Below are 24,634 nucleotides of genomic sequence, written 5' to 3' on the forward strand. Positions count from 1 at the left end.
CAAGATTCTTATCCGTGCAGTGTTGCTGTCTTGTCCAACTCTATAGTATGGACACTGTGGTCACCTCAAGTTGTCAAAATGTCGGTCAATGCACAAGTGCATCTCGATAAAAATGAAAATAATAAAAAGAATGATAAAGCCCTAAAACCCTTATTTCCGAAACAAGCAGAGTGTTCATATGTGTCTTGTTATTGGCAAGTATAAATTATATTTGTCAGGAGTGTAGAATTTTATTTCAGGAATTGTTGTTAATGTTTTGCTTTGTTTCTGTTTCTGTTGCTCTGCAGTGAAGAGAATGTTTGGAAACTATGTCAGGACGTATCGATACGGATTCCGGGAGAGCTGGATAGATGCTATGTTGTGTTTATATCGAACCCTTGCCGCACCGTGCCTCTGTGGAAACAAAGGGCTGGGCGCGAGGAGGACCGCCTCGTCATATGGGTGTGTACTAAGTTTTATTCTGCGTACATGCAATGCGGCATCAATTTCTACTAAATTTTTGTAAATATTTATTTTAGCCTATTTCAAATTTGAATGTAAGAATGTAGATGTATTATTTCATTTATCAACATGTTAAATTGTTTATTTTCTAAAGATTCAAACAGCATAATATAATGTATGTAGTTATGTATTTATTATTCATATCTTAAACTATTACTTGTTTCCTTGTTAACATATATACTCCTTTTACCCTTTCTTATTAGTCATTGTATCCTCTGTAACCAGTGGTGTGCACAACATTTATAGCCAGGGTAGGCATAAGTTAGGTAGTTTCTTCTTTACTGGAGGTCTTGATAAAAAATCAGCATTGAACTATTTGAATCAGGGTAAGCAGCATGTTTATGCTTCTATGACCTGCACGCCGCTGTCTGTAACATGATTGGCTGCCAGAGATTGCTTCAAAAGCTATAAGACCACCAATAATAATTGTACTACTATGTTTGTTATTTAATGTTTTACTTTTGTGTTTCTTTTTATGATGGTATACAATAAAGCATATTTCGTTCATTTATTCATTTCATATAATTTTTTAATGATAAGTACACAATATTAAAACAAATACAGTTGCATAGTGATGTATAAATATCAATTATTTACAGGACTACCATGTTATATTTTTGTACTCAGTGGATAGCAAGACATGTCTAGTTTACGACTTGGACTCCGAACTTCCATTTCCAACTTTCTTTCACAAATATGTGACAGAAACCTTTCGTACTGATCAAGTTTTAAAATCAGATTTTCACAGGTAAAAGATTTTGTACAAATTCTTCTTCTTAAGGTTCCATACGTCACTAAACTAAAAATGTCTATTCTATAACAATCTCACAAATGTTTCAGATTCTTCCGTGTAGTTCCTGCAAAACAATTCCTGCAACATTTTGCTTCAGACAGGCGCCATATGAAGAGACCTGATGGCTCATGGATTAAACCACCCCCTCCATATCCTGCTGTCTGTACTTCAAGTAAGTAATTTTAAGGTACTAGCTATTGTCCACAACTTTGTCCTCATGGATTTGGATTATTTTTAAATCCTGTAGGAACTCTTTCTCTTTCCTAGCATAAGAAGTAGCCTAGCTAGATAATACTTTGCAATCTTTTGCCTGCCTGCTGTAGCCCCAACAGAAAAAAAATGAAGTAGAGGTATAGTATACTAAAAGTAGATGTAAACATGAGTCTAATTCACAAGATAGACAGATTAATTATTCTTTCTCATACAGCTTTTAGTCAAAATTGTGTTTTTTAGTGGACAATTTTGGCCGGGGTAAAAACTTCAAGGTCTGACATGCTAATAGTGTCGTTAGATGTGAAACTAAACTAATATTAATAGTTTTAAATTACAAATTATAAAATTTTAATTTGTGATACTACAATTAATTGAAAATCCAATTAGAAAACCAGTTATATCATAGTTTTAAGTTTTCACTTCTGTCTGCAGTCCTCACTGACTCAATTTTTTAAAAACCATTAAAACTCTTTATTTCAGCTGCAACTCACAATTTAGATGAGTACATCAACATGGACCCTGAAACTGGTCCAGGTCAAGTTTTCAACCTCACCGATTATGTACAACGATTCTATAAAAAAGACAAGTAGTACAAATTATGTCAGTTAGTTAGTCTAAATATTGTTTTAAGTTCCAACATCATAACATTGTGTTGTGGTTTATTTATTTAGTTGATTATGTTTTAATAATCTATGTTAATTGTTATATTCTACCACCTCAATAGACTAAACTATTTTTAATTAAATATTTGTCCTTTTTGTATTATATTTAAAGGATTATTTTAATGTCTAAACAATCTTATTTTTTGTTACAACAAATAATCTAATATATAGGGTGTTTTAAAAACAACATTAACTTTTTTAAGATTGAAATATTTAGCATTAAAATAGCACTGGAGTGACCCACTTGCACATAAAGTGGTTTTGCACGAAAATTGAATTAACTCGCCAATTTCACATTCTATTAAGAAAATTTTCTCATACTTCTATAAAAATAATTTTATCTAAATATTTTTAATACTATCTGGCAAATATATACTGCTACATTATGAGATTAAAATATTCTAAATTAGTTAAGTTTTTTAAATATAAATTGGATTTTTGTGGAGCAACATGCATTACTACAACAAATATGTATTTAATTAAAAAAATGGTTTGCATCAATTTTGTAAATTAGATATCCATTAATATTACTGAAATAACGTTAGAAGATAATATTAATTATCGTGCAGTAGCATACTTTGCAAGGACTCTGAAAATTAGTATCTGAAAAAAATGAAGTGCATAATAATTTTATTACTTAATCAACTCTTAAATTTTTCTTAGAATGTTTGTTCACATAGTAATTTTAAGATTGTCCTTGCATATTGATCATTATCGGTAGTATTAAAAACCGAAAGTGATTATTAAAGTACAAGATAAGCATTCTTCCATTTTGCAATTATTGACTACAAATATTTATAACATGGACCATGTACCATACTTTGTCCTCTCGTAGACTTATTTTACCAAGCAGCAAATTTTCTTTTGTTGTGTCTTAAAATAATGTTTGAAAATGAAGTGTTAAACATCCAAAGTGATGATGTATACAAATTCGAATAGCCTTCCTTCAATATTATATTTTAGTAATCGTCCCATCAGAGTTCAATATAGTTCTCTTAATGGTCCTTATATCAAAAGCCTTTACAATGTTAGTCATAATTTTCCTGTTATTGCTGTAGGTAATTATTGTTATTGAACTTTTTTATTATAATAAGATCTCAAATAATTTTATGAATTTAACGGAGCATGCTGTATGTAGCAAGGGCAATGGGTTTTATGAGTGGAATAGAGCTTTAAAGATAAATGCAGTCCTGTAGACTAAAGTGGAAGTGGTGGCCTTTTTGGTAAAGGAAACTCGGCTTTATCTTCTTCAATATACAGTTGAAATTGGTTTAAGGAAAACACAAAAGCGGCCGCCACGCTTCGACTCTGCTGGTGTTTCCTGACACTCATGGGCATTATTTGGATGATTTTTAAGGTTTAAACTATAGGTATTTAAATTAAGAGTTTATTGCTTATTCTGTATTGAATATTATTATGTAGTAGTTTTGATGTTATATACGTCTCTTACATGTTTAAAAATTAAGCATGATTTTCGCCACAGACATGTATTATATAAAGTATAGTATTAGTATTATTTATTTATTTTAATATTATTTATTACTTAGTTGACAGGGCACATATTTATTCTTTTAATACCTAATATTAAAATATAATATATATATTTAATATTTACATAATATTTAAATTCAATATAATTTAATTTACTTCAAATAATTAAACTATTGAAATGAATCCATTTAATATATTAACTGGAATATAGTTAGTTGAACAAATAATAATTGATTCTCTTAGGGCCGATTTTTCACTCCTCAAATAACTTTCATTTGATGAATTTTGACGTTTTGAAAAATTTTCTATAGAAAAAATGTCAAAACTTCAAATTTATTCTTCAGATAAAAGTTTTTTGACGGTTGAACAATCAGCACTTCAGCAATATAAAACAAAATCGCATCCTATCCTCGTTTGTCCGTGTATTTGCTTGTTAACTTCTAAATTATTCAAAATATTCCACTACTAATACTCATCACACTAATATTATAAAGGCGAAAGTTTGTATGTGTCATGTGTGTGTGTGTGTGTGTGTGTGTATGTGTGTGTGTGTGTGTGTGTATGTGTGTGTGTATATGTTTGTTACTCCTTCACGCAAAAACTACTGGACGGATTTGGCTGAAATTTGGAATGGAGATAGATAATATCCTGGTTTAGCACATAGGCTACTTTTTATCCTGGAAAATCAAAGAGTTCCCATGGGATTTCGAAAAACCTAAATCCATGCGGGCGAAGTCGCGGGCATCGGCTAGTATATAATAATCTATAGAAAAATTAAGCACACCCCTACCGAGCTGAAATAACTAGTTTAAAATACAATAAGTAGGAATATAAATATTGCCTATACATGAATGATATAACACTTCATTTAATTTCGTTAACTGACTGACTGACTGGCTGATCTATAAACGCACAGCTCAAACTACTAGACTGAACGGGCTCAAAGGCATACAGATAGCTAAGACAGACATCCGCTAAGGGATTTTCGAAAATGCAATTTCTAAAGGGGTAAAACGGGGTTGAAATTTGTGCAGTCCGCTCGGACGAAGTCGCGGTCGTAAGCTAGTAAAATATAAAATTGATAAGCGGCCATACAAAAAAATCTGACACGCGATCGTTGATTAATGCTTAATTGTTTGTACCTATAAGCTTTTAGAACGTGCTTGTGTTTGCGTGCCGGGTCGGTACCTGAAGAAAAAAATGGCTAGCAGCACGGTATACTAACGATATAACTATTTACCTGAAGCACCTTTTACATTGCATACCATTTACAATCCCAGTAAGCCATAAGCAGAATATACGTTTATGGTAAGAACCTACAGACTCTGATTGATGTAATTGGCGGGCCCGATTTGGCCCGCGGGCCGTAGTTTGGAGATCCCTAACTTATAAGTTATTACATTGTTACGGTACCTAACGTGAAGTAACGTGTTTTCAAGAAATAAAAGCACAGTTTATTAGCTGCCCTGAAAAAATATTTTTGAACTGATTTTAAACAGTAATAGGTGTAATTATGCAAAAACCTAATTAGGCTACTTTCTAGCGCAAAAACGAGGTTTTAAATATTCGCATTTTCTCGGCCAGTAAGTAATCGTAGCGTTTCGTGCAACCTTAATTTTGTTATGTTCAAGTAAAAAAAGATTCCTATCAGTTGCCGTGAAATAAAGCGAAAATCACGAACCTAAGAGTATTAATTTGTTACTTGCTTTTATTAACGCCTTCGTTAACTTATTTTCTTTTAAGCTAGGTAACTTATATAAAACGAAAAAATTGGAGGAACTACCTATAGTTATTAAGCTAGCTAACTATATTTATGTACATGTGTGTGGCGAATGTCTTTTTAACTTATTTTGCAAAGGTTCAGTTCCGTGTACCTACTTATGACATTGTACCTTAAGTGATACATGACCGTGTATTATTATAATATTTAATATTTTTAAGTGATTTTATTGTAGTTATGATCGCGAGGTAGCTTTTGTATGTTGTTAAATCTATTTAACGTTTTTTATCAACTTTTATACACTCTTTTATCCTTCCCTAAGCACCCTTAGAAATGTAAATGTATCGGAAAGAATACGCGATCGTCGCATTTAAAAAATGTTTTTTTTTTTTTTGTCATTTATGTACGAATGTTACAACATCGTTTATTGAGTTAGCGTGCTCGTCCACTGATGAAAAGAGTAGAGATGTGTTTATCACAGTAATCAATCATAGAATCAAAAGATAACGTGAAAAAATTCTTAAAAATCTGACAAAAAGCCACATGTCCAGGCAGGGTCCGCTCGGCTTCAGTTGATGAGCACCCTTACTAAATAATGTGAATTTGTAATCATTTGTGACATGAAGTTGGATATTTATTTGCATGAATTTATTCATGTTACGGTTTCGAAATGTTAAGTGTGTTACGCATTATCGATTCTATTTAATGTGCTGTTAACCTTAAGTTACCAGAGATTGATATACAGTTGGCATTAATTAAATTAAACAATTGAAAATTTTTAGTCTAGTTTTAACCAAAAAACGTAATTTAAATTATACATTTACTATATTTATATCGTTAGTTAGTGTTTATTATACAGTTAAATATATTATTATTATAGACATAAGATTTTTCAGGAGCACCAAGATAAATCATGCAATTTGTTTAGAAGTTTATTATATTTAGGTAGGAATCATCTTTTTGAAAATAATTATTGATTTAAATGATTTTCTGCAGGGTTCTTTGTGTTCTTTACTTTCTTGTCTATATATTTTTTTCTAAGTATCCGAATATGGTTTTTTCTGAAAGACCTAAAGAACCTAGTTCACGTTGCCCCAATGTGCTTGGCGACCGTCAGTTCGCCGACTAGTGTGTAACAACATAAACAAATCTAAGAATCTTGGCGCAATTCACAAACGGTATGAATACCTACACGACTATCCCCATTCGCCAAACGCAATGGGCCAACATGAACTGGAGGCTTAAACTTTTGCTAAGCGCTTTTGTAGTTTGTAACTTAGTAACGGTCGCTGTAACCAAACTCTACTTCTAAACTATAAGCGATCTCGAAATCTAGTCATTAACTTTTCTTCTACTTTACTATAATTAAGGAGTTGCTATACTAAATTGATAATAACTATGTATTTTATCGAGGCGTAGCTGGATTCTTTATGGGACCAAATTAAAAAGTAATGAGAATGGATGAACACAGTAATTAAATGGATATTGACAAAAGTAGGGGCTGTGTTTATGTCCCACTAGTTACGCCTTAGGCACGATTCAGATTGTAGTGCTGTTTACGGTAAAGATCTGGCCTCCTAGAATTTAGTGACTGCACCTAGAGAGAGCGTCTTTGACGTCGATGTTACGTCGTTAAAGGAAACAATGCCATCTTGTTGCGGTAGGACGGATTCTATTATGATTTCAATAGTCAACATTTAAATGACGTCATTAACGCCCCATAGTAATTATGCAAAATTTTGCGACTTTTGGAAGCTTTTTGTTTGAAACCTATAAATACAGTACCTACTTGACTTTAATTTTTCAATATTCAATGCTTTTTGGCACTTGTTTTCATTTTGTAATGATCAATTTCCTCAACAGAAAAAACCGAAAACTTTTTCAAATACTTAAGTATTTTTAATCTATAGATACTTAATATCTAATTTTTGTTTGCTTTATTGCCCATCTCTTTCACGGTAAGAACATAACTGAATAAATCTATCCTTCTCAATTTTTCTATGAGCTGACACAGCGAAGCACTGCAAGCGGTAGAAAACAAGTGTGAGGGAAATGCAGTTCTACTTGGTTCTAGTTAGTGGTTCCATACACATCCATTAAGTTATTTCTCACTCGCCGTGCATCCCGCTGAAAGTAGCAAATATGGGCGGTAAATTGTTACAAATAATGTGTAGGTAGTAGATACACTGTACCTAAAGTGGGTTAAAGCGTTTCCGACTCATTTGATCTCATGAAATGGTAAGAGGGAAGGCATCTTAAAGGTCTGCATCCTTACGTGGCTAGTCGAAATTCCATGGAAACAAACGAAGCGATTTGCCTCCTCGTTTCTAATTCGAACCGCTAAGATATGCATCGTCCTTCCGGCATCAATTCCATCCAACCTTCAAGTCGAGAGTCAATAGGCGTCATCGGCAAGCGCGCTCCATCTAGCATTACCGATTGCAGCCAAGCGCTATATAGTATATAAAAATTAAAAAAAATACCGTAATCAGCACTACGATGTGAATTATCCCTTTAATCTTACTACTTTATCTATGAGACGTTTCAAAACGATCGATACCTTCCTTAGAAGCCTTTTGAAGTTTTTATGTACGACTGACAGCCTATAAGTGATAATAAATAATAATTATCATGCTTGTGCTTTCAATGTAACGAGTTATATTTTTTAATTTTAATGATTCAAGCAAAATTAAATTATTATGACATGAATTTGTTTTATTTGTATCACATCCTGTTGAGCCGAATCGAGTCATACTAAATTATATCTCACCTTTGATAGAATGTTGATAATATTCGACCGTCGAAACATACCAGCGTTATGGTAAACTGGATCATAATAGCTCGTTCACACAGGCTGCGTAAGCGTAGACGTAGCGCGTATTGCGTTGTAATGTATGGAACTGTATGAAACATTGCACACTGCTTGCGTAACCCGGTGTGTTAATAGTTTACGCGCGTCACTACGCACGTGTACGCAATTGGTGTGAATCCGCCTTATCTGCTTTGTTTTAAAGCTCAAGTCTTTACGTACCTATATAACTAGCGCCCCAAGCGTTGAAGCCAAGAAAACGTTGCGAAATTAAAATTATTGGGCTTGAATTCTTGACTTATAAAATCAAGAATTTTTATGTCCACTTTGAATTTTGTTTCGACTAAAATTATTCTATCTACATTGCTGAGATGTAAAATCTCAATACTAAGCAACTGATTAATACCTACTACAAAATCTATTGAAAATAGCTATATTGAATAAATATATTTCTGGCTCTTAAATTCTTTTCTTAATTTGAAAGCACTAACTGTGAGGGTAAATGTATCTTTTGAAAAAATTAGTTAGGTACCTACTTATCTACTTATCAACAACTGACAGAAAATAAGTACATCATTTAGGTATATGGATTTGCTAGAGCCTTGAGTTGTGCTTGGGTGCTAAGTATTCTATTGCAGAACAGATTTTGATGGAATTTCGAAATATATCGTTATTTTTTAACATGCCTCTTACGTTCACTAAACAGGACAAAGGTCAAATAAAATTGTCTGTTTTTAATGAAATATTTATTATTTAAGTAACTGGGCAGTGAAGCATTATTACTAGTCTCATAAATAAAAATAAATACTTAGATAAAACAACTTCGCATTTTCAAAGGATTAGAAAGAATGTGTCGAAGACCTGACGGAATTTGTAGATTATACTGCCGGTAATCAAACCAAGGCCTCTTATACATATACCTATCTACAAAATACCGCAACGCTTTGTCTATGCGAAGGTATGTATGTAAGTATATTATTTTATTTATAAGATCGTATGGCGAGGTAGGTTATTAATACCAAATTGTACTGCCTACATAATACAATGTTTGTACTTAAATACACGCACATTGACTGCACCACTAAACATAATAATATGCTAAAATCAACCTGTAATTTTCATTAGGTAACTTAACTACAAAATAGATTCGACAGACTGTCAACTGCGTGTGTCAATGCAAAATAATAAAGGATAGGTAATTTACAATATACCGTGCCGCGTCTCAAGCTGAGATCTATTTTGACTTTGCTGAGACATAAGGCACTGTTAAAACGAGACAGCGTTATATCGCCGGCATAAATCCGTCTCGTTTTAACTGAAACTTAAGTCTGAGCAAAGTCAAAGTAGGTACGCCCTATCGGTACCTACCTATAGGAATTTGTAACTCAGCTTGAGATACCAATTCTATAATATCGCGTCAGTCTCGGCCGAAGCACGGTCCAATGTAAATTTATTATTGTGTAGTAAAATGTCACACAATGTACAGACCCATCTGCAAAATACACACACACTCACAAAATTCCCACACTTTCTTTATAATATTAGTAAGTATGATAGATATGCTAAATATAATAGGTTAAATGAAAATTACAGGCGAATTTTCGGTAATCGCTAAGCGCACGAGGGGCGCATTTTTCAGAAGTTAAATTAATATGCGAGCGATGCCAGCTGAACGAATTGACCACATCGGGGACGTGAGCAGAGGTCGTAGCATGAGTTCATTCGCATATTTTACAGTACGGACAAGACGTTTTAGCACTATGAATAATGGAAATGACTCTATTTTAACATCAACATATAACACACATTCATATATTTACGATACAAAAGTTGCTTGTATGCGGCGCACCTTTATGGAGTCAACGATAGCAGATCCATAAGTATTAAAACCTAAATAAATCACAATTCCTTTTTTGGTACCTTAACACGAATACAAAACAAATAATCACCATTGTTGTATGTAGAAAACATAAAAGGTTAAGGGGTCTTTTCTCATTTTGCTCTATGGATACTTGTAGACATTTGATATTTAGTTAGGCCAGATCTCGTTCTACACGACTGCCACTAAGTTATCTGTTCAGGTGGTTAATTTAACTTTATTTTCCACTAGCATCAAGGAAGTAGGAATTTAAGTCGGTAATTCAAGTTTTGTGCACAATGCAGATACAATGGCGTTGATTCCGATGTTTTTCTCTTAACTAAATTTACGTATCTGCATCTTTTTCTTTTTAAAGTTGCTAAAAAGGATGGTTAATGAATTTTAAATTGTAGTGCTATGGTTTAATTTAAACGATAGGCTCACGACTGGCTCAAGTCACGAGCTTTGACAGTTCTAAATTAAATTAAGTTTGTCTGTCCTTTTCTTGTGAAATTGGTAAGAAAAAGATGTGAATGCTCTAAAATTTAGTTGCAATCAGAATAAGCAAAAACGTACAATAAAAATTTAAAATATCTAAAATAACAATATAATAAACAACACAAGGCTTACAAGGAAACATGTGTTCACATGTTTCTTAAATACAATGTGATCAATGTCTTGTGTGACACAGAAAATAAACTAATGTTCATGTTCGTAACTGAACAGTAATAAAAAACTTTAGGTAACAATTACAAGGATTGCCTACAACTAAATAACTTAAGAAAAACGAAATATTATTTGCACTTAGTGAAAAAATATAAGACATACCTATTGTTATAGTTATTGGTTCTAGTTGTAATATCATCAGAGCTCAATAAATTGTGTGGGTTATATTATAAACCTATTCATTAATTTGTTACTTGAAATCCCTATTTCCTATATTTTATCCTCCAAATTTTCTATGTAGGTATATGCTTAGAAAAAACCTAAATGATCTTTTTAGAAAAACTTTATATGCAGTTTAAAAAGATATTAAAGTCATCTTATCCATAATATGCGCAATTTTAAATTTTTAAATTTAAATTATAAAGTTTTTGTAATGAAACCAAAAATGTTTTTTTTTTCCAAAAACAACTTTAAATTATAAAACAAAGTATGTAATAAATGGTAGCCTCCATTTATTTTTAATAATATCTTACTTTGCATTTGGAATGCAAACCAAATTGACTATTGTTAAAAAAGCAATATAAAAAAAGCTTTATTTAGTACCATTAACCAGGGTTTTCTTCTCAAATTCTTCTCTTTGCCTATAAAGTTCCTTAGCCAGATCTTGGATAAAAGGATGGTTAAATTTGCCATACGTAGCTTGGAAGAATTCCTCTAGTTTTTTTGGTGTATTTTCACGCTTTTCATACTCAAATGCTTGGAGAATCATGTCATAGCGATCTAGGTCCTTTGCAAATTTGGCCTCTGGTGAACTTTGATATTCATATTCCTGAAAAATACAAAAGAAAAAAATAATAACAGCTTTATTAGTAAGTTATAAACCAAAATAGTGTTAAAAATAGCCTTTATTTGAGGGTTTACAATGTTTTACTTATAATTAAGTAATTTGCATCACAAAAAATCTCAACTCTGAGTGCCTCACGGCAAGGCCTCCTCCAACTCTCAGATATTGCAGGATGATATTACAATGATTGGATCTGTTATTGTTACTGTTGAATGTATTTCACTTGCTCACCATGCTAACTATTGTTATAAAAATGTTTATATTTAGTTTAATACTGAAAATCATTGTTCCAGAAACAAGCTATGTTCCTGAAAGCAATCTTTTGGTGGGAGGATGCTGAGATGGCCTTGCCATCCGTCATACGGTTTTATGACTGTCGGAAATTTGAAGCCTTGCTCTTAAAAACAAAAATCTCGCACGAAAAGAAATAAATTAGTTAAGATTCTGAGTAATTGTAGGAAAGGAAGTATAAAAAACAAAAGGGCAAAATAAATTGCTCTAAAGCTAAATTGCGTTAGGGTCGGTCATAAATTAGATAAAAGTCGTAAATTTTAACTTAGAAATCTCTACAAGTGTACAAAATTGTAATCACGTGTTATGCGAGTGGTCTAGGCAAGGCAAGGGCGTGAGAAAGTAAAAGGTACGGCCCATTAAGGGAAGTTTGAAATACATTTTATTTTCAGCCAATTAGCCATCAGCCAGAGAAATTCTGTGCGCAAGAGTGAACCAATCAGAAACCGAAATTTCGCTGGTTTTTTTTTTGCATTTCAGATCATGGGCGTGGACAAAGATATCCGTGTGGACGTTTTAAGTCTACACTGGGGGACCGAGAGGAACATTCGATTGAGGTCTGGCTCAACGTGCAGTAGAGCCTAACAGTGAATATTAAGTGTAGAAATATATTGAAATTGTGTAGTTTAATAATAGTAAATTATAAATAGAATAAAATAGTGTGTATCCGGACCAGCAGAAGCTGATATATGGTGATGTAATAATTTACATTTAATTTTAAACTAGATTATTTGAAAATCAGTTCCAAACATCTTGAGTAAAGAATTATTTTACAAACTAAATTAGAGATGATATTATTATTTGGATATTAGGAGGTGTTACAATATTGTGTATAACTATTAGATTTGCATCCAAAATTATAGAAATGGGACATTTCTCTTTGTGGAACTAGGATTCAAATATATCTAGAATAAATAATGAATATATTATAATTTACGCATAATGTGTGTCCTTAAAATTTACTTTATTATAGAAGTAAGAATTATAGATAATATCTCTATTAATTATGTGGGCATGTGTGTATTTTAGATAAAATGATGTACATAAAGCCGAAAGGGTTTTTTCGTTTGAATATTGCTTTTCCCCTTTCAATAATTAGTATGGCTTAGGAAGCAAATATTCGGCCAGGAATTAATTAATGTAATAAAGTTACTTAATTCCCAGTCTAAATAATAAATTCAGTTTCTCTTCTTTATTTGGTTTTAAACTGAGTGAGTAGTAGAAAATCTATTCACCAGTAATAAATTATATGAATATTATTTTCCTCTTTTATTGCTATATTTAATTATACCTATATGAAGTAGTGAATATTGGAAGGAGATTCAAGTTAAAGATTTATTAGTTATGGTTCATTTGATTTTTTGATATACCTCAAACTTAAGTCACATGTGTGCATATTTAATTTGATAACCTTCAATATTGACTTTCTCTCTCTAATACATACCTAAATAAAAGTACTTACTATGGAACTAAGAAATACAAATTTCTTCCATCTTACATTGAAATTAGTATTGAAATTGAGTAAATAAAATAACGTCATTTAGTGGAAGTTGATCACAAAAGTTAGGACGAAGCATCATTATCATCATCATGATCAATCTTTTATATGGTTATGAATGAACTAGAACATTTGAGAGAACTCTAGGGATGTGAAATTCTCACGATGGTTTTTCCTTATACTTTTATTTTCACAAAACGATTAGTACCTAATTTACCAAGAATGCTCTCCACTACTAAAGATAATATTGGCTGGGTTCGAATCTCAGGCTAAAGACAAAGGGACCTTTTACTTTCGAGTCATAGCTAAATTTCATCTACTTACCCTGAACGAGACAATGGAGTACACGCTGCCTCCAGAGGGCAGATGGCGAGGCAGGTAGGTACCTTTTTTTTATTGTGTACCGATCCTTCCCAAACAGCATTTTAGGTAACATTATCTGTTAAAACCGACGCCAGCTGAATTTGTGAATCACCGAGTTTTTGAATAGATAAAAATACTAGTTTTGCTGTACTTTGTAATTCCTTTGCTTGATATTATATGGTACATGGTTGATTGGTGACGTACCAGCAGCGAGATTCCGGCACAAAGCAAACACGTCATGTCTTTATACAGCTGGACTCTCCGAACTAATAAATTGGCCAATTTATTGACAATCAATCAAACAAATATATAAATATACAAAAATACCATGGTTTTGGGGCGAGCCCAGAGCTCATTGAAAGGAACCTAGGTTTCCGTACCTAGGCAAATTGAAAACGCTTCGCAGCGAAATAGGAGAGTCCAAGTGCTGTGCCCCGATAACAATGCTAAAAGACTGAGATTTCAGTGTAGGGCTCCCCCCGTGCTTGAGGAATGCCGGTTGGTCTCAAACCGATGGCCTAAATAAGGCAAATACACGTATCAACTGATTTTCCACACTAACAGGACGTTCTAAATTAACAAATCTCTCCACTCATTATATTTATTTTGAGGAGTTGAAATTTTACATTAATTTTTTATAATTCAATCCGTGTAAACCTGTTAGCTGGTCGAGAAGTCTACGTGTTCACCCAACGTACTGTACCAATTAATTACTTGTAAATAACTCATGACTTAAATACCTAGGTGTTTCTATAATTCAGCTGAGTTTATTTCTTATTTTATCTCTTCATAATGCCTAATCTTAACCACTAGTATAGACGATCACACCGTACCATCACAGAAATATGATGCCGAGTGACCAGGGATCTATGTACGTATTCGAAATAACGATATGACTAGATTTACATTAACATAAAAATAACACAACGTAGAAATTGTGATTGGGTATTTGAGAGAGAAAAATTTATAAACTTACATTACTATTTATAAATTATAAGTTTTAAGGACACACTGCATGTTGTTTTATATATATATGTTGTACATTTACATTTATTTATGTATAGGGGGAGCAGGAGCAGAAATAAGCTATGTGTCTTATAAATGTACAATTTACAGGTTTTCAGAGAGGATATTGCAAGGACCGAGTTATTTATCCCGTGCTTATTTCTTAGACTTAACAAATTTTGCTTAAAGTCTGGGAATCCATATAATCAAAGCACTTCACGCATGTGGTTGCAAATTATAGCAGTATTGTACTATTATTCTAATTACAACTTTGCATATTACTAAATTTTACACGGAAAGTAAAAAATTAAAAATATTTAAGATAGTACCAAAGTAGGTAAAAGGAATAGGGTAAAATTGAAAAAAAAAAGGGGATGTCTTCAGGTAGGAAAGGACGTAGAACAAAGCAAGTAGGTGCGGGGCAAAGCGATGTTAGTACCGTAGAATCGAGCGAACAAACAACGACCTTAGGGAATGCTACATTAGAGTTGATTTTGAAAAAAATCACCGAGTTCGAAGCAAAATTACATCAGTTAAATTCAAATACCGGTTCAAATGAAATCGCGAGCGTCTCTTCACACGAGTCGAACGGGATTAATGAAAATGAAAAATCTGATAGGCAGGGGTCAAATCTTGAAACCGCGAGCACAAGTACATTATCTGAGACCCGGAATTTATATGTTGTACAGCCGTCAGTAACTAAACCAAATTTCGACGGAAAACCATTCACTAACCCCATCGTTTTTCTTAAACGATTAAAGAAATATATAAGGGCGGTAAATGGATTAGATCGCGAAATAGATATAGCGTTAGGTTGCATCTCGGGGCATGCTCGGAAGGTTATGGACTTGTATTCGAAGGGCTGGACTACGTTCGCTGACTTCGAGATTGATTTTAGACGAAATTATTGGACCGAACAAATTCAGGAATCTATAAGATATAAATTGATTAATGCGGTATATTCAAGCGATTCGGGAATGTCGATGTCCGAACATTTTGCTGAGCAAGCAGAATCAATGCAGTCATTAACTATTGCGTTTAGTGAGAGAGATTTGGTCAATTCTATTATGCGACATTATGCTATAGATATACAGCGATTATGGTTTACTAGAACAGAGGAAGTTAGCATCATGAACGGAGCGAAATTTCTTCGAAACATAGAGCAAAATATTGTTGAAAAACCTAGGCAAATTACGAGAGGTACTGTTAGTAATAATTACAGAGGTAGACGATACAATGAGTCATCATCGAGACGACCTATTGTAGCAACAATGTCAACAAGAAGTTGGAGAGCTAGGGGAAATTCGACGAGGGGACGCGGCTATCGTGGTCGATTAGGTTCTAGGGTTAACTTTAACAGGCCTACGGTATCCGAATCTAAACAAATTAGGCCGACTATCACGTTCGTGAAAGAGGGCGAGGATCTTACTGTGTCTAAGAATGTGGGGGAGGGATCATCAAAAAACTAGAATGCCCAACACAAACGAGGTCAAATCAGTTATTCTTGTGTGGCACGGGCGTCAGAAAGACCTCAGATCACGAAAGGACAGGTGTAGTCTATAGGATCTTAATTAATAGTGGATGGAAGCCAGGACAGAGTTTGGGGACCGGAGATAAGGGACTTAAGCGGTTATTAAGAGGCGGCGTTGATTATAACGAGTATAGTAGTCAATTTGAAATTAGGAGTATAGGAATCTTATTGGAAAACCAGTTTGAAAATGTGACAGAGTGTAATGAGTTAGGCGTGACTTGTGAAACTTGTATGAGGAGAGGTTTGAATGTGTACACAATGTATCATGAATTAGATGAACAAACCGATGTGAGTGTTGATTATTCTTTACCTATGTTACCTGAAGTATGTGTTAGATTGTATGGAAGAAGTATGAGTGCACTCATAGATACGGGAAGTCAGATTAGTGGAATAACTAGGGAATTGTACGACTCTATTCTAAGAGAACATGGGACATTGCCAGAGATCGCTATTCCAGCAATTCAAATACAAGGCGCGTTTGGATCGCGAAGTGAAAGCACGAATCGGTTAGTGCTAATAGAGTTTCAGTTAGGTAGTACTTTAGTTGAAGCACCTGTACTAGTTATGCGACGTCTTCCTAGGTCATTGATACTAGGATACGATTGGTTAGAGCGGGTAAAAGGAATAGTGAACTGTAATGGTGAACACACTTTGACTATTGAACATATGGGCGTTAGGTCTTGTGTTAGGCTGAATTCGGACTGCAAAATCGAAAGGTTAGGGGGAGAGACGAACGCAGCCACGATTAATTTAATATTAAATCAAAACTCTAGGCCAGTGGAACAAAGTGTATTAGACATGAATTTAGATAATGAGAAATTTAAGGGATTAAAATTAGATGACGCGAACTTAAGTAATGAACAAAAGGAATTATTACTACCTGTGTTAAACAAACACTGTAAGGTATTTACGGAAGGTTTAGGTTTGACAAACAAGTACGTACACGTTATTGAGCTGTTAGACGAAACACCTTTTGTAAAACACAGTTATCCGGTACCTTTGGCGTATAGGGAACAGGTAAAAGCCGAATTAGAAGAGTTAGAAAAACTAGGCGTGATCAGACAGGAAGCGACTCCTTACTGTAGTCCTCTCACTTTCACTAAGAAGCGAGATGGGTCAATAAGACTCTTATTGGACGCACGAGAGTTGAATAAGAAAATGGTAGGTGACGCGGGCGCGCCTCCACTCACATCTGAGATTTTACAATCCTTTCATGGAGTAAATTATATCAGTTTAATTGATTTGAATAATGCCTATTTTCAAATACCTTTGCATAAAGATTCTAGGAAGTATACTGGGTTCTCGTTCATGGGGAAGACGTATACTTATAATGTTTTACCTCAAGGTTTAAAGACTTCTGTAGCAGGGTTTTCGAGAGCAATGGATTATATCCTAGTAGGAGTACGAGAGTTTTGCGTAAACTATTTAGACGACATAGTCATATTCACTACGGGGGACATAAAGTTACACTTAGAACATTTAGATCGAGTGTTAGATAAATTAGAAACCGCAGGTTTAACTGGAAGGTTAGAGAAGTGTCGGTTCTTATGTGTAGAGGTAAAGTTGTTAGGACACATAGTAAATACTAACGGGGTACGTATGGATCCTGAACGGGTTAAAGCCATATTAGACTTCCCTGTACCTCGGACTATAAAACAATTACGAGGATTTCTGGGATTAATAAATTATTTCAGAAGATTTATTTCAAAATATAGCGAAGAGGTTAAACCACTGTGTGACCTATTAAAACAAAATACGAAATGGTCATGGACAGAGGAAATTAACGATTGTTTTGAAAGGGTCAAGAAATTGTTTATAGACACGATACTTCTTGTACACCCAGATCCTAAGGGAACTTATTATTTACAAACCGATAGCAGTAATTTGGGGGTTTCGGGTTATGTCTATCAATTGAATGAAGCTGGTGAAGAACAAATATTAGGGTTCTGTAGTAAAGCATTGACAGAGACAGAACGCAAATGGACAGTTACTGAACAAGAACTATGGGCCATCATTTTCAGTTTGTCAAAGTTTGAAACATATTTGAGAGGAGCGAATTTAGTCATTAGGACTGATCATAAAAGTCTGATTTTCTTGCAGACGTGCAAACTATTGAGTGCTAGGATGATACGTTGGGTACATTATATAGGGCGATTTAATTACACAGTCGAACATGTGAAAGGTAAACTAAACATTGTAGCAGACGTATTGTCTCGACACTTAAAGGGGACCACTGATGTATTAACTAACAAGGTCACGGGGCCTGAAATGAATCTATTTAAAACATCATTAGGACGATTAGTGCGGGAGCGATGGAGAGAGATAGGTAGTTATCAAAGTCGCGACAAGACTGCTAGTGAGATAATTAGACGCGTGCAAACAGCAGACACTTCTGAATCAAAGTACTACGTGCTTAAAGAAGGGATTCTTTATAGAAGAGACATAAAAGGGGATATATTAAGGTTATATGTTCCCGAGAACATACTAAGGGATTTGATAGTTAGCATACATGAAGAAGTAGGTCATTTCGGGCGATACAAGGTTTATGCTCTTATGAAACGTCAATATTATTTCCCAAATATGTCTCGTATAATAGGTCGTGTTGTAAGAGCTTGCGAGGCATGTCAAAAGTCAAAACATGCTTTGGAAACGCACACGGGGCCGATTAAAACTGTAATAGCGAAGGAAATAGGAGAGAGAGTTTTTTGCGATATTTTTGGACCTTTACCAGCAGGACGATTTGGGTTTAAATACATATTCGTAATGCAAGATGCTTATAGTAAGTTAATCAGACTATACCCACTACGCCAGGCTAGTGGGAAGGCTACTTTAACTTGTGTAAAAAAGTTTCATAAGCAGGTCACAATTAAGACATTATGTTCAGACAGAGGCGCGAACTTTACTTCAAAAGTTTTCGAGTTAGGTATTCGCCAACTAGGTATCGAATTAACGCACACATCTGTTAGAAATCCGCGGCCAAATTCGACAGAGAGGGTTAATAAAGAGTTAGGTAGATTATTCAGGACGTATTGCGACAAATCACATCGATCATGGGTAGATCTATTATCGGATATAGAAGATTGTTACAATCAGGTAATACATACTACAACCGGATATTCGCCAAACGAGATTATATATGGAAAACGTACTCTGCTATCGACTGATTTCAACACTGACTCATCGGTGAGGGCAGACTTACAAGGTGAACCGTTAGAACAGATTCGACAACAGGCACGACAAAACATAGATAAGGCGGCCGAAAGTAGGCAATTACATTATAACAAAAATCATAAGTTAATACAATTCGAAATTGGAGATTTAGTGAAACTTAAGACTTTTACGAAGTCAGATGCGGATAAAAAGTTGACAAAAAAATTCATGCGCTTATATGAAGGACCGTACATAATAGGGGCAGTTCCATATAATAATGTATATACATTAATAGACGTTCATACTGATAAAGTTAAGGGTAACTACAATGCCATTCATTTGTTTAGGTACTATGTAGATAACTAGAAAGATAGGTAAAACCAGAGTATTGAAAGGAACAGAAAACAGGTAGTTTGGGGTACACTAAACAAAGAGATACCTGAGTTAAATAGCTATGGTCATGCCCGAGGGTATAATAGATAGGCGTAGGAGGTCTGATACTAGCGTTCTAATACAGATAAGGGGAAAAATAGATTTTGAAACGACTAGCACAGCTGCAGGGACAAAAGGAGCTACGTGTATTAAAAATCTATTTTGGGGGAGCGTGAGATGGCCTTGCCATCCGTCATACGGTTTTATGACTGTCGGAAATTTGAAGCTTTGCTCTTAAAAACAAAAATCTCGCACGAAAAGAAATAAATTAGTTAAGATTCTGAGTAATTGTAGGAAAGGAAGTATAAAAAACAAAAGGGCAAAATAAATTGCTCTAAAGCTAAATTGCGTTAGGGTCGGTCATAAATTAGATAAAAGTCGTAAATTTTAACTTAGAAATCTCTACAAGTGTACAAAATTGTAATCACGTGTTATGCGAGTGGTCTAGGCAAGGCAAGGGCGTGAGAAAGTAAAAGGTACGGCCCATTAAGGGAAGTTTGAAATACATTTTATTTTCAGCCAATTAGCCATCAGCCAGAGAAATTCTGTGCGCAAGAGTGAACCAATCAGAAACCGAAATTTCGCTGGTTTTTTTTTTGCATTTCAGATCATGGGCGTGGACAAAGATATCCGTGTGGACGTTTTAAGTCTACACTGGGGGACCGAGAGGAACATTCGATTGAGGTCTGGCTCAACGTGCAGTAGAGCCTAACAGTGAATATTAAGTGTAGAAATATATTGAAATTGTGTAGTTTAATAATAGTAAATTATAAATAGAATAAAATAGTGTGTATCCGGACCAGCAGAAGCTGATATATGGTGATGTAATAATTTACATTTAATTTTAAACTAGATTATTTGAAAATCAGTTCCAAACATCTTGAGTAAAGAATTATTTTACAAACTAAATTAGAGATGATATTATTATTTGGATATTAGGAGGTGTTACAATATTGTGTATAACTATTAGATTTGCATCCAAAATTATAGAAATGGGACATTTCTCTTTGTGGAACTAGGATTCAAATATATCTAGAATAAATAATGAATATATTATAATTTACGCATAATGTGTGTCCTTAAAATTTACTTTATTATAGAAGTAAGAATTATAGATAATATCTCTATTAATTATGTGGGCATGTGTGTATTTTAGATAAAATGATGTACATAAAGCCGAAAGGGTTTTTTCGTTTGAATATTGCTTTTCCCCTTTCAATAATTAGTATGGCTTAGGAAGCAAATATTCGGCCAGGAATTAATTAATGTAATAAAGTTACTTAATTCCCAGTCTAAATAATAAATTCAGTTTCTCTTCTTTATTTGGTTTTAAACTGAGTGAGTAGTAGAAAATCTATTCACCAGTAATAAATTATATGAATATTATTTTCCTCTTTTATTGCTATATTTAATTATACCTATATGAAGTAGTGAATATTGGAAGGAGATTCAAGTTAAAGATTTATTAGTTATGGTTCATTTGATTTTTTGATATACCTCAAACTTAAGTCACATGTGTGCATATTTAATTTGATAACCTTCAATATTGACTTTCTCTCTCTAATACATACCTAAATAAAAGTACTTACTATGGAACTAAGAAATACAAATTTCTTCCATCTTACATTGAAATTAGTATTGAAATTGAGTAAATAAAATAACGTCATTTAGTGGAAGTTGATCACAAAAGTTAGGACGAAGCATCATTATCATCATCATGATCAATCTTTTATATGGTTATGAATGAACTAGAACATTTGAGAGAACTCTAGGGATGTGAAATTCTCACGATGGTTTTTCCTTATACTTTTATTTTCACAAAACGATTAGTACCTAATTTACCAAGAATGCTCTCCACTACTAAAGATAATATTGGCTGGGTTCGAATCTCAGGCTAAAGACAAAGGGACCTTTTACTTTCGAGTCATAGCTAAATTTCATCTACTTACCCTGAACGAGACAATGGAGTACACGCTGCCTCCAGAGGGCAGATGGCGAGGCAGGTAGGTACCTTTTTTTTATTGTGTACCGATCCTTCCCAAACAGCATTTTAGGTAACATTATCTGTTAAAACCGACGCCAGCTGAATTTGTGAATCACCGAGTTTTTGAATAGATAAAAATACTAGTTTTGCTGTACTTTGTAATTCCTTTGCTTGATATTATATGGTACATGGTTGATTGGTGACGTACCAGCAGCGAGATTCCGGCACAAAGCAAACACGTCATGTCTTTATACAGCTGGACTCTCCGAACTAATAAATTGGCCAATTTATTGACAATCAATCAAACAAATATATAAATATACAAAAATACCATGGTTTTGGGGCGAGCCCAGAGCTCATTGAAAGGAACCTAGGTTTCCGTACCTAGGCAAATTGAAAACGCTTCGCAGCGAAATAGGAGAGTCCAAGTGCTGTGCCCCGATAACAATGCTAAAAGACTGAGATTTCAGTGTAGGGCTCCCCCCGTGCTTGAGGAATGCCGGTTGGTCTCAAACCGATGGCCTAAATAAGGCAAATACACGTATCAACTGATTTTCCACACTAACAGGACGTTCTAAATTAACAAATCTCTCCACTCATTATATTTATTTTGAGGAGTTGAAATTTTACATTAATTTTTTATAATTCAATCCGTGTAAACCTGTTAGCTGGTCGAGAAGTCTACGTGTTCACCCAACGTACTGTACCAATTAATTACTTGTAAATAACTCATGACTTAAATACCTAGGTGTTTCTATAATTCAGCTGAGTTTATTTCTTATTTTATCTCTTCATAATGCCTAATCTTAACCACTAGTATAGACAATCACACCGTACCATCACAATGCCAAATCAAATCAATTTCATTACCTTATATAAATCATACATTCTGTCTCCAGCCAACCCAGTAAGCTCTGCAATAGTTTTCATTGCTTCATCTTCCCTCCTATGCTTCTCTTCAGGAGTTACTCCACAGTGTGGTGTGATGTCACCAACTATAGATTCCGCCAGATCATGTATTAAAGCTGAAAGGAATAAATATAATTATTATTCTACATATAAAAACTAATTTTGTTATTAATAAATTATTCCATTTATCCATCCTAAAACAGTCACCCTAGGGTGTACACTCGGAAACATGTGTCATCCATCCTGCACTAAAAAGTAATATATAAAATTGCTATCCGGGTTGGATAGACAGACACACATCTTCGAGTATACGGTGTATATAGGGTGGCTATTTTAAGGTGATAAATAGAATAAGCCAATAAATACTAGTTAGCCTGTTTCATCCAGGCTTTGCCAAAATTTCTAAAATCTTTTCTTAGCCTTAAAGAAGACCTCAAAGCAAAATCTCAAGTTTCTAGACTCAGTAGTTTAAGCTGAATGTTAATATAGTATATAATATATGTTATATTATTTCTTATCCACAGAAACCTTAATGTGCTGAGGATTGACTGGGATTCCCATAAATTTTCTACTATTAATATAGACACACTAAAAAATTCCAAGACTTGTGTAAAGACCAGGCTGTAATTAAATATTACAAAAATTATTTTGGTTTTATTTTTTATCAATTGATCACCAATGATCAGAATAGGGAAATAATTATAAATACCAAAAGTTGGAGCTAAGAGATAACTTTTAAACCATTAAATATACTAAATTTGCTTTTGTCTCATCCCTCAATCCCAGGAACTGTTCATCTGTTGTGCGTAGATAGATATTTCCCAGTGCCATGATTAAGTGTTGGAAAACGTATTGACATGAAATTAAGTCAAATGAACAGAAAATCAACTTACCTATTTGTAGACACCTAAAGCGATCAAGCTTTGTGGGGTTGTTCTCTTCTGTGAGGAGGAAGGTCATCAAGCCCATTCGATACATATGGCCAGCTATGGACTCGCAGTCTTCAATGTCACAGATCACCCAACCAGTTCTTTTAACATGCTGAAATTTTAAAACTAAATTCACAATTTTTTAAGTACACTTTTATAATAATAGAAAGCCAATGGCTTTAAAGAGTACCTAGTAAAGTATACCTATAAGTACATTTTTATGGAACCTACCGAAGAGGCAATTAAGTTCTACAGTGTAAATTCACAATTTTTTTACACTAACATAATAACATAGGTAAAGCCATCAAAATATAAAACCAAGGGATTTGCCAAAGAGTATGCAATTTAATCGAACCAAACCAAGAGGCAAGTAAGTTCTACAATATAAAAGTCTGAAGCCACATTTTATACGTACCTTCAGGCGACCCACGAGCTCCAGAAATTCAAGGATTTTTTTGTTTTCAACCACTAAAGCCATTTTAGTGTTTTGATATCCAATTATACTAACACCGAGTTCTTTTTGCTTTGTCTTATGATCGAATCTACTTTAATCAATCTAACCTTGAGCTATCGAAAAGGGCAAGAGCTTTGAGAAATATAGTTCAAAAATTCAGAATTGAGATTGGTTGTAAAACGAAGTTTTGTGAAAAAAATTGTTGATATTTTTCACAGATGATTGATTGACATTTCTTGGCTTGACACTTTTGACAATGACATTAAGCTGTCATAGAGTAGAGTTTTTTTTACAGTAAGCGGTGGATTCCGGTATTTTACTGTAAACTGATTGCCGCAAAAAACAATGGTAGCATGGGACTTCATCTGTGTTGGTGTTGGCTGGCGGGCGTGCTCTGCCTTTTTGGAGTGTTTTTTTTTTGTTAAAACTGACTAGAAAGCGCTCTAAGGAGGTGCCGTGCGTACCTATGTCGGCGAGCGCCGGCACAGACGGGGTCCTTAATTGTATAGTTTAACTAACTTGATAACTACA

At 34.0% G+C, this 24,634-nt stretch overlaps 3 protein-coding genes across 5 annotated transcripts in view; 2 read left to right on the forward strand and 1 right to left on the reverse strand.

Annotated features, from left to right (window-relative positions):
• The window catches only part of LOC123877755 (methionine aminopeptidase 1D, mitochondrial), a 28,485-nt gene extending 5,598 nt beyond the window's left edge, over window positions 1–22,887 (forward strand). For 2 of the 3 annotated variants that reach the window (XM_045924641.1, XM_045924625.1), the window contains exon 7: window positions 22,864–22,887. The gene's annotated coding sequence lies outside the window, so the exon portion shown is untranslated. The remainder of the gene's footprint in view (window positions 1–22,863) is intronic. The other variant, XM_045924650.1, reaches the window with a different exon arrangement.
• On the forward strand, window positions 40–2,225 carry LOC123877776 (protein N-terminal glutamine amidohydrolase). The gene is made up of 5 exons (XM_045924662.1): window positions 40–194; window positions 288–441; window positions 1,101–1,249; window positions 1,342–1,466; window positions 1,988–2,225. Exons 1-5 carry the CDS (start codon window positions 79–81, stop codon window positions 2,095–2,097), a joined length of 654 nt encoding a protein of 217 aa, XP_045780618.1. The 5' UTR covers window positions 40–78; the 3' UTR covers window positions 2,098–2,225.
• Window positions 11,305–24,339, reverse strand: LOC123877782 (5'-deoxynucleotidase HDDC2). Its single transcript, XM_045924671.1, has 4 exons — window positions 24,065–24,339; window positions 23,614–23,761; window positions 22,682–22,836; window positions 11,305–11,542 (listed from the first exon to the last, which is right to left on the reverse strand). The coding sequence occupies exons 1-4, from the start codon at window positions 24,125–24,127 to the stop codon at window positions 11,306–11,308; spliced, it is 603 nt and encodes a 200-aa protein (XP_045780627.1). The 5' UTR covers window positions 24,128–24,339; the 3' UTR covers window position 11,305.
• Between the last annotated feature and the right edge of the window lie 295 nt (window positions 24,340–24,634).

Source organism: Maniola jurtina, chromosome 2 (assembly GCF_905333055.1).
Source record: "Maniola jurtina chromosome 2, ilManJurt1.1, whole genome shotgun sequence".
In the NCBI taxonomy this organism is placed as follows: domain Eukaryota; kingdom Metazoa; phylum Arthropoda; class Insecta; order Lepidoptera; family Nymphalidae; genus Maniola; species Maniola jurtina.